The 17,476-nt window shown below is 36.3% G+C and overlaps 2 protein-coding genes across 2 annotated transcripts; both read right to left on the bottom strand.

Moving 5' to 3' along the window:
- Positions 1-288: 288 nt before the first annotated feature.
- LOC18025516 lies at positions 289-636 on the bottom strand. Its single transcript, XM_006408695.1, has one exon. The coding sequence runs from the start codon at positions 634-636 to the stop codon at positions 289-291; it is 348 nt and encodes a 115-aa protein (XP_006408758.1).
- A 14,570-nt stretch (positions 637-15,206) lies between these two features.
- Positions 15,207-15,554, bottom strand: LOC18025515. The gene has a single exon (XM_006408694.1). It carries the CDS (start codon positions 15,552-15,554, stop codon positions 15,207-15,209), a length of 348 nt encoding a protein of 115 aa, XP_006408757.1.
- Positions 15,555-17,476: the final 1,922 nt, after the last annotated feature.

The following is a 17,476-nucleotide window of genomic DNA, read 5'->3' as shown; positions in this document are numbered from 1 at the left end:
AACTTGTAAGAGATCTTAGACATACATTTTAGTCGAAAATTAAAGCTCAGCCATCAATATTGGTTGCGACTCTCAGTATTCAAATTTCGGATAATTTTGGAAAAATCTTAATGAACAAATTTTAAATTTAAAAATCAGTAGATAATTATGGATTTTAGAATTGCAAAGATATACTCTTTGACAGATTTGTTTATATTGCAAGATAGACAACAGTATTTGTGGTAAGAAAAAATATTATGAAAGTAAATTAAGAATTTATTTGATCAAATATTATATTCAGTACACAGTTTAAGCAGTTTTAGTGACTGAGACACAATGAGTCCACAAATCATCTCTCTTCTTCAAGTATTGAGTTTCGTTAGCAACTAGGTGGGGTCTATCTGAAATATATTTGATCAGCACATCATGACACACTTTTCCTTCTCCGACAAGATCATGACAACACACATCAGTGATGGTTCTGTTACCAAAGACAATTCCGATTATATCCAAGGCAGACTTAGGAGTGATTTTAAGAAAGCATGTATCCCATAATGTTTTTGTTTCACCTTCTACTACAGAGAAAGCAGGAACTAATGCACACACCAACACTACAACAACGAATAGGGTTGTCAATTGGGAGGTATATGAAGTCATATCTGCTAAAACTTAAAAAATAATCGAGTTAATATTATGGTACAAAAAAGAATATAATGAGAATGGATTGTCTTAGTGGAAGCTATTTATATGTTCTTATAACCCAAACATAATTATCAAAAAAAAAAAATTAAAGAAACCGTCGTAAATCAATACAATTTAACGTAATAATAAGAATATGATGCTAACATCGTTAGACTTTTGAGAAGAAACTTATGCATAGAAATTAAGTTATAACAGCATTATAAATTAAATGATAAGATCTCACGGTCGGAATTACAATTAAACATGAATTTTAAGAATGATAAATATGATGCTTTAATTTTAATATACCTAAATAAGTTTCATTATGTTTAATTTAAAAACAAAACACACATCATCTTTAAAAAATATTAGTTTAGGTCAGTGATAAATTGAATTGTCAAATACTTAAATATTGTTTTAAGTAAATGATTTTATTCAAGTTATTTGGTGTTTGCAGTTTAACATATAACATGTACAAATATTTTAAATCATGTGTTATTTAAATATTTCCTAAAGTAATATAAGATTTATTCGTGAAAATTATATAGCATGCCTATTTTATTTTAGATAGTTTATTAAATAATAATATTTATAGGCTATTTTGTTACACTTTTTTATCACTTATGCATCATTCGATTGCAGTAACAAATAAATTAATAATCAAACTTAATATTTTTAAATCCTTTGCCTTTTTTGAGAATACCAATATCCTTCACCAATATCATAGAATTGGGTGTTAAGATTATGAATACTAGGAATACAAAATATATTTTAATATTTTGAAAAAATTGATGAATAAACACTGACAACTACAATTAATCATTGCAAAACAGCACTTTGTAGCCTCGGTTTATACTGCTGAAAAGTTTGAAATATTAAAATGATATTAAAAAAAATTTATTAAAATTTATTCTTAAATATCTTGTCAATAGACATAAAGTTTGACAACTTGAATTATTACAAAGTAAAACTAAAGCAATGTCAATTGGATGATATTTTTAGAAAAAAAACTTGAAACTTTTTAGATTTTGCAAGTCAAAATAAATTTAAAAAAAAACAAAAACAACATTAAAAATAACAAAAAGTATAATTTTGAAACTGGTATAGTATATTCAGGTTTAAATAGCTTCGTATATAAAATTTTAACAGTAATGAAAGTATTCGGTTTTTGTCTCCAAGCATATGATATGATTTTGACGATTATATATATACAAGCTTATCGATCTGTTCATGAACGATCTTTAGCAAAGCACATTTACCATAAAAAAGATTTAGTCTATAAAATATCTGGACTTTTCTCAACCTTTTAAAAAAACTTTATGCTGAGTAGAGAACAAAATTTTTTAATTGAACAAAATTAAATATTTTTGTAAGATATTTTATATATGATTTTGAAGTCATTGATGAATATAGTATATTCGATTTATTTTTCGCTTCACATTTTCAACATAAGTTTAAAATCAGTGTTTATAAGAAAACTTGTAAGAGATCTTAGACATACATTTTAGTCAAAAATTAAAGCTCAGCCAATAATATTGGTTGCGACTCTCAGTATTCAACTTTCGGATAATTGTGGAAAACTTTTAATGAACAAATTTTTAAATTTAAAAATGAAATATTTACACAGGATGACACTTTATGAGTTCATATTTACAGATTTTGACACTTTCATGTCAGATGACACTTTCTTACACTTCTCCTACGTAAAAAGACAGAATGCACCTCTATGAAGAAATTATGAAAATCGCCAAACCGGTATTGGGTCGACCATACCTGTTGTTCTTCATTGACTCCAAACCGCCAATATCGGCCATACCTGCTCAGAACTCATTCGTTATCGAATCCATACATCCCTTCAATTCCCCGTTCCATATCATTCGCTCAATCACATAGATGATAATATCTCGACGATATTCCCGCCGATATCGGCCATACCTACTGGGAGGTGTCGCAGTAGCATTTCGATGATATTCCCGGCGATATCTGATTCTGTTAATTGAACTTATGTTATGTTCTATATCCTTGGTCATATTTCTTGAGATTTTTCGTCGAGATCCGATTCCGACTCTCATGTCGGAAATACCTGCAAGTCTGTTCCAGTCTGATTCCTGTTTTAGAGTCGACGTAGATCGCGACACAGTACTCACTCATATCAAATCATCATGTTCATATCCATACAGCTTTAGAAACGGCTCTATAATTATCAAATTCATTCATGAAAAAACACACGACATAATCATGTGTAAATCCATATAAAGACTCATCCACGTTATATTACAACTCTTTCGTTTAATATACCTATAAACAATGTACTATTTTAAGTAACCAAGCTCTTCCGGAATATGTACAGGGACCACCTCCAATACTGAAAGACCCTGATGAATCTCCACTAGTGAGATTCCCCTCCTCATAAACTTACATTTAGCATAACCATATTTCTATGTTCGTGTATATATGTTTTAAAACTTCATTGTCACAGGGTGCTTCGGCCAAACGGACCACTGATGATTGTCTTGGCAATGACCACCACACCCTGGTTCAAAGCCCATCACATGAGGACGATAATTACCCCATGGCCGATGTGGACGTGTCTCCTAATCAGGTATTACGTTCACACATGCCCACGGCTAGTCAACTGTGGTTAACAGCGAATCTGTTTTTTAACACTCCTGTTTGTTTCTAGGCATTGGCCTTACCCCCACCGAACAGCGCACGTCCAGTAGAACAAAAACACGATAGGGTTGACGACACTACTGAGCCAATACTGGATTCGTGTTATCGCTATGCCTAAGATAATTCCACCACCGGCGACATAACAGGATCTCCGAATCAGGTTGAATCTATACACATAGCTGAATCGCCCTATACGTCTCTTCCCGATCCTTCTTTACTATCCTTGTGGCTAACAGCGTCCATAATACTTTTTAGACTTTGGCCTTTGCCCACTCCACCAACTATTCAGATCAGCTCCATGAAAAAAGCCCCACTCACGAAACTTCTTCTGATAAGGATACAACGGGGTTAAATCAGGTAAATTATTCTATCTCGTTCATATTTTGCGAATACAATAGCGCTACCAGCGTATTCCTCTCACAATCAAACCCCGTATTTTGACATTTTCAGATTCTGGGCTCAAATAATTCATTACATCCTGTGGATGGCGTTGTCCAGACCGAGCACACGGACATTGTGGCTAAGGTAATACTGATATAATTGTAATTGAAAGTGCTTAACACCATCTGTGGGTTAGTTACAACGTCAGTTTAGTTTTCCGCTGGTTGCATAGTCATATCTAACAATATCATCTTTGCCTAGTTATATTTCTGTTTAGACTTACGCGGAATTGTGTGTCTCGGCAATGCTTAGAGGCCGACCTCAACACCGCCGAAGGTCTACACAATACTTCTGACCAGCAACAAAACGTAGCGGTAACAAATAAGATTAGTTCAGATTTCCAAATGTCCACCGATAGTAGTGTTTACGGTGAACCTGTTCTGTGTGTTCAACTTAGGGCCTGTATTACATTGATAATGATGAAGCCATCTCTACTGTTATTGCTTCTCTTAACACATGGCTGCCTAAAGATTTTGCTGGCTTGATTGATTTTGAACATATAGAGGTAACCAATCCACTATTTGCAGTAGTTGGAAACCATACCTGTCCTTTTCTAAGCTGACTCATTTATGTACATATCAAATAACAAAAGTGTGGGTCCATCGCTGAGTTCCTACATTTGTTATTTTATTCATGCTAACAGAATTCCCACAAACGCAGTATATAAATCGAGAGACACAATCCGAATCTGTCAAGGTAATATCTTTTATTTAACATTTCCTTAAATCATACATGTTTATTCATTTAGTTAAACTAACTTGCAACGACTTTCAAATTATTATTTCAGAACTCCCACCCTTGTACAACTACTGATTTAGTTGACAATGTTGAGGTAAATTAACATTTCGTCTTAAGTTGTTTACTACAGATTCCCATCCACTAGTATATTTTCATGTTCACCAACACCAGAATAATATCCATGTCCATGATTCTCTCCAAAAATGATGTCCGTATTGTGATGATTTTTCAATACACGCAGTTTCCATGTCCACCAAATCCGCAAGATGAGATGGGAAGCAAGGATATGACCATGCCAATTTCAAAACTCTTTAAGTCATACGAATGTCAAACCACATAATCCTGTCTACATAATCCATGCAACCACCTAGTTCCGTACATGGCCTAACATGATACATATACTGTCCATGTGTCTTACAGGATACCTTATCTGGGTCACAGGACCCAACAATGGTTTTAAACAGTCTAATGCTGCCCCCAGCCAATGTAATACTTCCAAATTGATTAGCCTTTACTTATTGGATCATACACAATACCGTTGTTCTCTAACTTTGAAAAACATTGTCAGTTGCAGTTGGAGCAAACAATTGTAAGAGATATCAATTCTCCAAAACGTTCCGCGCCAGCTGGCTCCTAATTCTCACAATAGCACTCTTCCACTGCCCGGGATCCTAATAATATTCTACCACTGATTTCTGACAAACACAGAATTCTATCATGCCCTTTGCTTTTCTCCGTTCAAGTAACCATCTATCTTTGCTAAACAACATTGTATCTGGGGAACTCACCGGTTAACTAACCATCTTTTCGATTTATATTCCGAAGGTCCCATACCCTACCATGTGGTCAAGAACTTAACAACGACTTCTTCATTGCTCTCGCAGATAAGGATGAATGGACTACGCTATTGGTAATTAGTTTTTGTACATATACCTTACTTATTCATACAACAATTTTAGTTTTACTAATTTATTTAACCCGCCTGTTTTTTGCTTAATTTCAGCACATGGACATGCTAATGACTACTCTCGCCAGACGCCATGAAAGAACTCTGCAGGCTGAGCGATGTACTTTCGTTGCCCCAATCCTCGTTACCACGCTGCAAGCTAAATACAGGTCATTCAGTAACTCCATCAACAAGGACCTGTTCACCTGGGACGACAAAGTCAAAAAATGTGTGGCGACACAAGGAAAAACTTGGTTTAATGACGTGGATTTTATCTACACACCAATGATTTGGGGTGCAAATCAGTAGGACAGTTTAGCTATCAGTTTAAAGCTATGGTGGATTTACGTCTTAGATCCGATTCCCACTCTCACCAACAAGGAAGACTCATGCACATACATGGAACCTGTTATTCACTAGCTTCCATTCATTGTGAAGAAGTTCTGTCGTGATGACCAGTCGCAGTCTCATGGTGTTGAGCCGTTCAAATGGGAAAGAGTCAAGGGAAATTACAAAGTGTCAAGTACTGCCCAATCTGGCCCTATAGCGGTAAAGCTAATGGAGAACCACCTTCTCGGGGATGTAATAAAAGATGGCTCATTGTTTTTCGACGCAACCATTATATTTATCAAGAGGGCCTACGCCATGGACATGTATCGAGAGCTTGTCACACCTTTCTATATGTCCACATAAATCTAGCTGTCCAAACTTCTCCCTAATTTATGGTTTCAAAAAAAAGTCACGTCTGTTGTTGTTGTTTGTATGACCTTATTAGTACCATTGCGTTAACATTTTAGTTTCCTTTCTGTACTTTTACTCTCTCCTTTTGATTGGATGTGTTCTCCTTGAAGATTTCGGAATGGTTTTGTCCATATCGTATACAGTATTCCAAATCAGTTTTGTGTGTGTTATCGTAATATTTAAATTGAATTACAGCATGAAGCGTCTAGTTGGTGATATTACATGAAAGCAGTAGTCAACAGTTCCATTGAAATATGCTTAATAAACGTCAACTCATTACCTGCAAAATGGGCAGGTCTCTGATGGGTGACATCCCATCGCCGTCCACGTATTCGATAAAGCAATCTTTAAAGCAAAATCTTCACGTTAAGTAGCCTTTGTTTAGTTTAATTAAAGTGTAAAAAAAAATGTTGATAAGAGAAACCAAAAATTAATAACTACTTCTCCTAATAAACTGTGTGGATTTAAGGGGTTCAACTAAGAAGATGTGGGTATCATGTAGAGTACTTTGGCACCTTTACAATACTACACTGAAAAAAAAATGATTTATTTTTAGTTTAAGTTTCTGCATAGTTCTATCTACATAATCCTGTCCAACGTTCGTTCAGTAAATATTATATCACGGGGTATGCAGGGTAATTGCACAAAAAATATAAATACTTTAAAAAAAACGAGCGCGGGTTACTTCATATCAGAGTCAATTCCGTAAATCTATAAAAAAAATATTATTTATGAGTGGACAGAGATGATGAAGTGTGTCAGCGATTAGATAACCGCGCCGACCGCATCTTCAGAACATGCGTCAATATATAGGCGTTTGTAGATTATCAAAGTTCAAACATCAAATCTTCACAAATACATCACAATCCTATAATCGTACGTGGACATGGAAAATTCGCAGAGACACCTATACTTTCCATGCAATATAATCCATAGATCCGTAACTGTGGATATATCCATATCAGTGGATTTTTGCGCAATAGATGAAATTGTCCGTCATCTCATCTAAAGCTTTCTTCGTTTAGTTTGTGGGAATATGTCTTACGGACTTCTTTATATGTTAACTGATATTACAGTCAAAGTCTTTCGTTTATTTGGACTGCATTTGACTCTCTACCAATTACCACCACCCCCGCTTCGTAGCATCATTCTTCATGCCTTACAGTTATAGTTGGAGCTCAGAGGGGTCCGCTGTGCTTGAGGTAAATGACTTTGAATGGGGGCAGATACCAAATGTTGGGATACCTACTACGTGTTCTTGCGGAGGCTATTTGGTTCTAGAGACCTTCGACACACCGCTCAATATTGGGCGTCGTTTCTACGCCTGTAGAACTCCTGCAGTATGTAATTTATACAAAATGTGATTGAACTCACTGCCCTCCCCATCTATCACAATTTTTTATGAATTCTAATGCAGGGCCAAGGGTGCGGGTTCTGCAAATAGTGGGATTATGCAATTTTGGAGGAAATCAGCGAAATTAAAGAGTTACAGCAAGAACACGAAGCTCGGATTCACTACATCTCATCAGACGAATTCAACCTCCCAGTCGACTTCCCAGCAATGTGGCGTCAAATTGTGTCCTCTAGCGAAAGATTGGAAAGCATAAACAGCCAAATAAATAAGCGTCTAAATGAGTACGAGATCATAAAGACCGCACTTACGGATATAAAGTCCCAAATCCAGATTATGCAACGCAGGAATCTCTTGATTCCAATTGGTTTGTGTTTCATATTTCTCCTGTTAGTTAAACTATCCACCAATCCATGACTAGCTCATCACTTCACCTCTAGATGTTGCCTTCCACATGACAATGCTATAAATTTTCATATTTAAACGTGTTTCATATTTACTGGTTTAAATTACCCATCCATAGTTAATGCTCTAAATTTTACGTCCATACTCACTCCTATAAGTTGAGGATAAGTCAAATGACAACATTAATCAAACCACATCGATAATTGACACGACATGAATAACGGATATGACCATTCTTATTTCGCGATTATAATATGTATGACTATGATGGAATTAGAAACTGTGGAAACTTTCTGTGGACACTCTCTGAATGGCTATGATGGAATTATAAAATGTTCTCAAAAAGTTTACTGCTGTAATATCAAAACCACCACCTCTTTTGTAGATTAACTGCCGTACTATTATAAACTTCAGCTATCAACGATTGTTGTTGTAATGTCCACCTCACGGTACATACTATATCCTCCATAGTAGTATGCCTACGTGGATTGGCTATACGGTATACATTGTAAATATTTATCTCTTTATATATAATACACCAGAACATGGTTTGTGTCATTGTGTCCGAACCCATTACATCAGAATCTATCTTAATACCATTTTCTTTATATCTCATCTTTCTTTCCCCCCCCCCCCAAAAAAAAGGTTAATCAAACATGACTATCCCCGACACCTTCGCTATTTCATATTCATAGATACTAGCTTTCCTTACCGACTTGAAATCGTCAAATCCAGGAACTGTCACGGAGCTTGAAACCAGCACAGATGAACAAGGTGGGCAGTACTTCAAACATGTCTTCATCTCTCATGATGCTAGCCAAGTAAGTTTCCCTTACTTACGAAACCTGATTGTGGTCTCTGGTGCCAACATAAGATGCCAAATCCATGGTTTCCTCATTGTCGCCGCTGGCCAGGACACCAACTTCCAGACATTTCCTCTAGCATTTGCGATTGTAGACCGACAAAGCGACCAAACAAAGCGACCAGACGTGGAGGTGGTTTCTCAGCAAACTCGAGCAATGCTATCCAGATAATAACCAGATGACTTTTCTATCGGATGTGGGGGCAATGTTTTCAAGGTCCCTAACAGATATCTATCCAAACGCCAACCAGGTAGATTGTCTCCGACGTCTACAGATGTCATTGCATTTCTATTTTTAAGACAACGCTCTCAAGAGCTTGGTTCGGGAGGCTGCCTGCGTTTACACTGCCGGCGCATTCCATAGAATTTCAACAGGATCAGAGAAAAGAACCCTGACTGCACCACATATCTCTTAGCGCATGGTTTACCTCGTTGGACTAGGTATTACCAGGCCGGTGAAAGATTCAACATGATGACTGCAGGTATTTCGCAGAGAGTGCTGCATCTCTTGATTTCTCAACCGGTGGTCCCAATAATCCAGTTCCTCTCCTTCTACCATTCCACAGTCATGAGCTGGTTTTGAACAAGAATTCACGCATATATGGACCACACTGGTGTCATCTCTCTAGGTGTTCAGGGCTTAATGGACAAATCTAACGATGCAAAGATGCAATGGCGTGTTTCCCAAATTAGTTCCAGCTGTTGTGAAGTTGTGAACACACACGATGAAACACATTTTGTTAATCCTCTCAGACGTACATGCTCGTGCAAGATGATCAACAATCTTTGGATCCCATGTGTCCATGCAATGGTTGCGGCTGATGCAATTGGTGTTTCCGCTGCGTCCTTAGTTCATAAATGCTACATTTCTCTTGCCTGGTTTGAGACGTACACATCTCAATTCTATCCTCTCGAACAAGGTAGTGACCACATAGCTACCCCCAGTCCTGAGGCAGAACTGATACTGCACCCGCCTACGCCAAGACTGTTTGCGGGACGTCCACGAACTACTATCCATATGGTAACAACCAAACATTCTTACAATATCTTAATTTAAATCCTTACTAATATGCCTTTTCTACTCATACGTAGCCACTCTGAAACAACTGTTAAGAAAAGGGGATCTGATAGTATAATGATGGAATCAACGACCCTACATACCCCTACGCTCAGTCCTTTATGTAATTTGCATTCGTGTTCATGTAATATATTAACTTTCAGTTATGTCCACATCGTTTTAGATGATGGATTATTTTGAAAACAATGTATTATTCTCGCCCGTAATGTATAGTATAACAAGCTATTATGAAAGCTTTTATATTGTGTAGGAGTGAATGTAGTGAAGCGTGCTCCCTATATACAACTATAACGGAAAAAGACAATTAACAATCCATTTAAACTTCTAAACTGCATGATTTTTGTTATTAAATAAAACTTTAAAACAGCAAATACAACGACATTACATATTGTAGATAGTAGAGTATTGTATATGTACAGCATCACATCAACAACCCAGTATATCTTTGGTAATCGCGATTTCCAGTAGCCGTCAGTTCGTGATTGCTACTTGTGTGGATATCTATAGAAAATAAAAACAGGAAGTTGGCCATAGAGCGTGATGTGTGTCAGAGAACATCGCGTCGCCAAATCCGAATTTTAATTAATGGAATTTGTAATCCGTTATAGAGCAGGAGGTTTGGTATTCGCCTTTCTCTTACACTGGAATGAAAATTACTGCCAAGTGTAACAAATGGTTATCTTAAACAACCACCTGGAATATAGCCACAAACTAGATGTTATAGATCTGGTATTATGGTCATGACTCAAAACAAAACCATTGTCCATCATGACCACTAATTATCCTCAACAATCTTTGCATAACTGTGGTCATGTCCAGACACATCTAGGTTATATAGTGTCTGTGCGGCAAATTTAAATACAGATAACGTTTCCCAATTATATGTGCCGAAACACTAAAATTTAAACTTCATTCTGTCTCTCTTCACACCAGTTATACAAGCTGGATTCAAAATCTTGGCAACCCGGTGAAATCTCGTAAATGTAATGTCATTTACAGAAATGTTATTCATTGTTTCTGTTGTTCTTTACTATATACTTTTCTTCTGATTTCCCATGCGTTACTTTGTTTCAGATCCAATGGGAATACAATGTGAATGTTCTGCTGGGGTTTGGCAATACAACTCCAACGGCAACTGGGTTTTCGAAACAGATAAGTATTGAATGTCCGGTGTCATATCCCTACGAGAAGAAATGACTCTGATAGATTTGCACGACATCGTCAGCAACAAATTTTTCGGTAATAGTTCGGGTAAGACTACTCCTGAAGTCTCCTATTGGTCTCCGCTGTCCGCAAACAACACGGCTGGAATTATTACTCTACCAGTAATAATACGCAGCTCGGGTGCCATCTCCTTTTTGTTAAAACGCTTGAAAGAGAATCCTACCTTAATGCTTTTCGTCAAGTTTGAGAGTAATCAACAAACGCAATCAGCTGGAGAAAGGGAGATCTCAACCCCCCAACCGAAAAGGCAATGTCTTAATGTGAACATGTCTACTCCGGTCAACACTAACTACGCGTCATCTGAGAAACCTGGTACTTCTGCTGCTGCCTTCATTACACCCCAGGCTTCATTGCCTTCTGTTTTGGACGACGATCAATTAATCCAGCACACTCTTCAGCTTGAAAAATCGCTGACCCGGCCTCCACGCCTCCCACCAAAGAAAGCAGTCAACAATCCGACACCACAGTTTAACCTAGACGTCCTAAAGTTTGATTCGAACCTTCCGGATGATCCAGATACACATAATCCACAACCATCAGACACTGCTGAGTATGACCATAACTCCGAATCCACAGACAGTGACGGTGATGGAAGAGAAGACCTGGATAGTGTACAAGTTTATCCACGTAGTTACGACTATGAGTTTTGGAATCCCCTCTTGGAGACTGGATATGGTGGATCAAACGCACCGGAATTTGTATTCGACGATGAGGATTTGCCGCCCAATATCCCGCCCATACCAGATTCAAACCAACTTTTCGTCATTGCCCCATCAACTTACCCTCCCTTACCAGCTTCTACACAAGTTTTATGCAGCACAATAGCCCCTCAACCTGTTCCCAGAAGTCTCTCGGACTATTTAGATGAGGATTTTGACATTCCTCCATTGTTTGATGATTCTATATATTCTGTTCCAGATATTCCAGACTTGGATGGATCGGATGATGACAATCACTTATTCGTTGGGAACAGATATGGGAGCAATGCCGAGTGCCCAATAGCATTAGCAGTTTACGCTATTAAGAAAATGTTCTGCTTCCGGCAACCCAGGTCAAATCCCAAAAGCTTCATACTGTTATACACAGATCCAAAATGTGGTTGGCGAATCCGAGCAGGGCAGATAGGGAAAACAGGGTATTTCGAGCTTAAAATGGTGAAGTTGAGACACACCTGCGCCTTTGAAACAAAGAATTCTTACAACCAAAAGGCCAATTCCCGTATCATTGCCGCTGTTTTCAAATCCCAATATGGAGACCCATCAAGCGGACCAAAGTCCGCTGAACTACAAAAGTTGGTCCTCCAAGAGCTACATGTGTCAGCCTCCTGGATGAAGTGCTACCGTGCCAAAGGACAGGCTATAGCGACGTTCCGCGGTAAGGATGAGGAATCCTATCTATGGTTACCTGCATACTTAAACATGCTCAAACTTGCCAATCCGAACACAGTGACCGACTTGGTAACCGATAAGGATGGTGACACAGTGAGGTTTAAATACGTATTTGTTGCCTTTGGTGCGTCAATCCTAGGTTTTCGTAGGCTACGGAGGGTATTGGTCATTGATGGAACTCATCTATGGGGGACTTACAAAGGTGTACTACTGACTGCCAGCGGGCAAGACGGCAACTTCCAGGTTTTTCCGTTAGCATATTGAGTGGTGGATGCTGAAAACGACGAGTCATGGACATAGTTCTTATCAAAAGTGGAGTGTATATTAGCTGACAGTACCAACTTAACTATCATATCGGATCGGTCTGATTCCATATATTCATCAAAGGCCAAAGTTTTTCATCTTGCACACCACGGATCTTGCGTGGTTCATCTTCAACGGAATGTCAAATCAAGGTTTAAAAGCAAGGGACTAGCCAAGCTTCTATCCCAGGCTGCATATGCCTATAGACAGAAAAGCTTTCGCGATTCTTACGAAAAAATAAAAGACTGCAGTCCTCAATGTGCTCAATATCTCGACAACATAGGTCAAGCTCACTGGTCACGCTACCATTTCAGGAGCGAACAATATAATCTCATGACAAGTAATGTGGCGGGGTAGCTCAATAACGCTTTGAAGAAAGGAAGGGCCTCACCTATTGTTGAATTACTTGTTTTCATCCAAAGGATGATGTCGCGTTGGTTTTTTGCACGCAGAAAGAAGGCACAGCGATGGGAGGGTTTGTCCACACCTGAAGTCGACAAGTTGATTACAAAACACAAGGAAGAAGCAGACTTCAGCAAAATTAACCATTTGTCTACATGGAGTTGCGAAATCATTGGTCGCCTTGGTGAAAGAACCGCGTCATGGTTCAGGATAAGAAATGCACATGTAAGGTCTATGACCGTCTTCAGATTCTGTGCAGCCACGCTTTGGTTGCCGCAGATAGTTTGGGCCTACCACACTCTTCACTTCTTTCAGAATATTACAAAACGTCCACGTGGGCTGCAACATACAAAGAGGTCATAAACCCGGAAAAGATCCGGACGACGTTGAGCTACCCGATTCCGTGTTGAGCCTTGTTTTGCATCCACCAAAAGCTAAACGACCATCTGGGAGGCCTAGAGAAAAAAGAATTCCTTCCAAAGGAGAGTTAAGAGTATGTTACAATCCCACTCCCTGGTCATTTATAAAAAGTTTATACATGGTTGGACTTAACGATTTTCGCATTACTATTGCAGCCGAATAGAATCAAGAAAGCGGTTCCCAAAAATGTGGACGCTGCCAGGAGACAGGACATAACCGTCTACGTTGCACTAATCCACTTTGAAAACTATGTCACCAACTACATGGTTACAACCACTTCTGTTGTGACAGTCAAATCAACGATCGGGTCTCGTTTCCAGCGGAGATTTTTTGTTTAGTATCCATTTTCAACTTTACGTTATGTTGTGATCCTTTTGTTAAATATAGTCATTCACTGAATATCCATCCGATATCCATGGGTGATATAATGTTATGAGCACATATTAATCCTATATTAATGTCAATGTATTTTCTATACATATTCTCTCTAGCTGTGGACGCGAATATGAGGATGCCAATATGTGCCGCGATAACTCTGTACATTACATATCTATCAAGAAATGTCGATATCTTCTGGACTCGACAAATCATATTAGTAATCAACAGATACGGATGACCATGAGACATTAACTAACCAAACACGATGCACTAATCAGCTTAATTGGCATACCCAACAACATTGCACTCATCGTTTTTGTACACATCCATGGGTTGAATACCGTTCATAATTACATGTCTACACCAAGTCATGGACACGTACGGGTAATGATGGACATATTCAATTCTTCTACGTTATTTCGTCTGTACACATACATCCTAGGATAACATACGCATGATGGACATTACGGGTACGGTCGCTGTTACCAATAGGCTCGGTCGCCATTACCAGTACGGACGACGTTGCTTTAACTGTATCAAACTTTATTCGCAATTACCAGTATGTTAGCTGCAACATTTAAAATCACACTTTATCCTCATCGTCTAGCTCGGAAAAATACCCAGAAATCAACTTTGTTATCCCCCTTGAAATGAGATATCAAATTACGCAGTTAACGAGATGTTGAGTAATACCTGAAAAATAAAGACGTTTGTCGGCGGGAATAATCAGACGAGACTCAGATCGAATTTCTTGCTCGGTTTACAAGTAATTTCTTGATCGGTTTACCAGAAATCAGACGGGACTCAGCTATCTAATCAGACGGGAATCAACACCTCCGACATCATGATCGTCGTTTACTAAACCGTTTTCTTGATCGGTTTGCCAACTTAAGTTGTACCTGTCTGTAAGAATTCTATCGGTGAGAAGGGTCATGGCGGGATTTCGCAGGTGGAAACTTCAATAAAGTGTCATCAGGAATGGAAGTGTCATATTCTGTAAATATAAACTCAGAAAGTGTCAAAACATGTAACCAAATCTTTAAAAATTATGAATTTTAGAAATCAGTCTGCAAAGATATTCTCTTTGACAGATTTGTTTATATTGCAAAAGAGACAACAGTATTTGTATTAAAGAAAAAATATTATGAAAGTAAATTAAGAATTTATTTGATCAAATATTATAATCAGTACACAATTTAAGCAGTTTTAGTGATTGAGACACAATGAGTCCAAAAATCATCTCTCTTCTTCAAGTATTGGGTTTCGTTAGCAACTAGGTGGGGTCTATCTGAAATGTATTTGATCAGCATGTCGTGACACACTTTTCCTTCTTCGACAAGATCATGACAACACGCATCAGTGATGGTTCTGTTTCCAAAGACAACTCTGATTATATCCAAAGCACACTTAGGAGTGATTTTAAGAAGGCATGTATCCCATAATGTTTTTGCTTCACCTTCTTCTACAGAGAAAGCAGGAACAAATGCACACACCAAAGCTACAACAATGAATAGGGTTGTCAATTGGGAGGTACTTGTAGTCATATCTGCTAAAACTTAGAAAACGATCGAGTTAATATTATGGTACAAAAAAGAATATAATGAGAATGGATTGTCTTAGTGGAAGCTATTTATAGGTTTTTATAATCCAAACATAATTATCAAAAAAATTTTTAAAGAAAGCGTCGTAAATCAATACAATTTAACGTAATATTAATCATATGATGCTAACATCGTTAGACTTTTGAGAAGAAACTTATGCATAGAAATTAAGTTATAACGGCATTATAAATCAAATGATAAGATCTCACGGTCGGAATGACAATTAAACATGAATTTTAAGAATGATAAATATGATGCTTTAATTTTAATATACCTAAATAAGTTTCATTATGTTTAATTTAAAAACGAAACACACATCATCTTTAAAAAATATTAGTTTAGGTCAGTGATAAATTGAAATGTCAAATACTTAAATATTTTTTTAAATAAATGATTTTATTCAAGTTATTTGGTGTTTGCAGTTTAACATAAAACATGTACAAATATTTTAAATCATGTGTCATTTAAATGTTTGCTAAGGTAATATAGGATTTATTCGTGAAAATTATATAGCATGCTTACTTTATTTTAGATAGTTTATTAAATAATGATATTTATAGGCTATTTTGTTACACTTATTATCATTTATACATCATTCGATTGCAGTAACAAATAAATTAATAATCAAACTTAATATTTTTAAAATCTTTGCCTTTTTCGAGAATATATCAATATCCTTCACCAATATCATAGAATTGGATGTTAAGATTATGAATACTAAGAATACAAAAGATATTTTAGATTTTTTTGAAAAAAATAATGAATAAACACTTACAACTACAATTAATCATTGTAAAACAATACTTTGTAGCTTTGGTTTATACTGCTGAAAAGTTTGAGATATTAAAATGATATTAAAAAAAAAACTGTCCCATTAAAATTTATTCTTAAATATCTTGTCAATAGATATAAAGTTTGACAACTTGAATAATTACAAAGTAAAATTAAGGCAATGTCAACTGGATGATATTTTTAGAAAAAAAATTTGAAACTTATTAGATGTTGCAAATCAAAATACAGCCGAAAATAACATTAAAAATAACCAAAAAGTAAAATTTTGAAACTTGTATAGTATATTCGGGTTAAAATAGCTTCGTAAATAAAATTTTAACAGCAACCAAAGTATTCAGTTTTTGTCTCCAAGCATATGATATGATTTTAACGATTATATATACAAGCTTACCGATCTGTTCATGAATGATCTTTAGCAAAGCACATTTACCATAAAAAATATTTAGCCTATAAAATATCTGGACTTTTCTCAACCTTTAAAAAAAACTTTATGCTGGGTAGAGAACAACATTTTTTAATTGAACAAAATTGAATGTTTTTGTAAGATATTTTATATATGATTTTGAAGTAATCGATGAATATAGTATATTCGATTTCTTTTTGTTCTTCACATTTTCAACATAAGTTTAAACTCAGTGTTTATAAGAAAACTTGTTAGAGTCCTTAGACATACATTTTAGTCAAATATTAAAACTCAGCCAACAATATTTGTTGCAACTCTCAATATTCAACTTTCGGATTATTTTGACAAAATCTCAATGAAAAAATTTTAAATATCAAATACTTAAATATTGTTTTAACTAAATGATTTTATTCAAGTTAATTGGTGTTTGCTGTTTAAAGTATAACATGTACAAATATTTTAAATCATGTATCATTTTAATGTTTTCTAAGGTAATATAAGATTTATTCATAAATATTATAAAGCATGACTACTTTATATTAGATACATTTTTAAATAATAATATTTATAGGCTATTTTGTAACACTTAATAATAATATTTATACATCATTCGATCGCCGTAACAAATAAATTAATAATCAAACGTAATTTTTTTAAACGTTTGCCTTTC

The sequence above is a fragment of the Eutrema salsugineum genome, unplaced genomic scaffold (assembly GCF_000478725.1).
Source record: "Eutrema salsugineum unplaced genomic scaffold, Eutsalg1_0 scaffold_12, whole genome shotgun sequence".
In the NCBI taxonomy this organism is placed as follows: Eukaryota; Viridiplantae; Streptophyta; class Magnoliopsida; order Brassicales; family Brassicaceae; genus Eutrema; species Eutrema salsugineum.
Note: the sequence above shows the minus strand (reverse complement) of the source record. Positions and strands in the feature narration are given on the sequence as shown.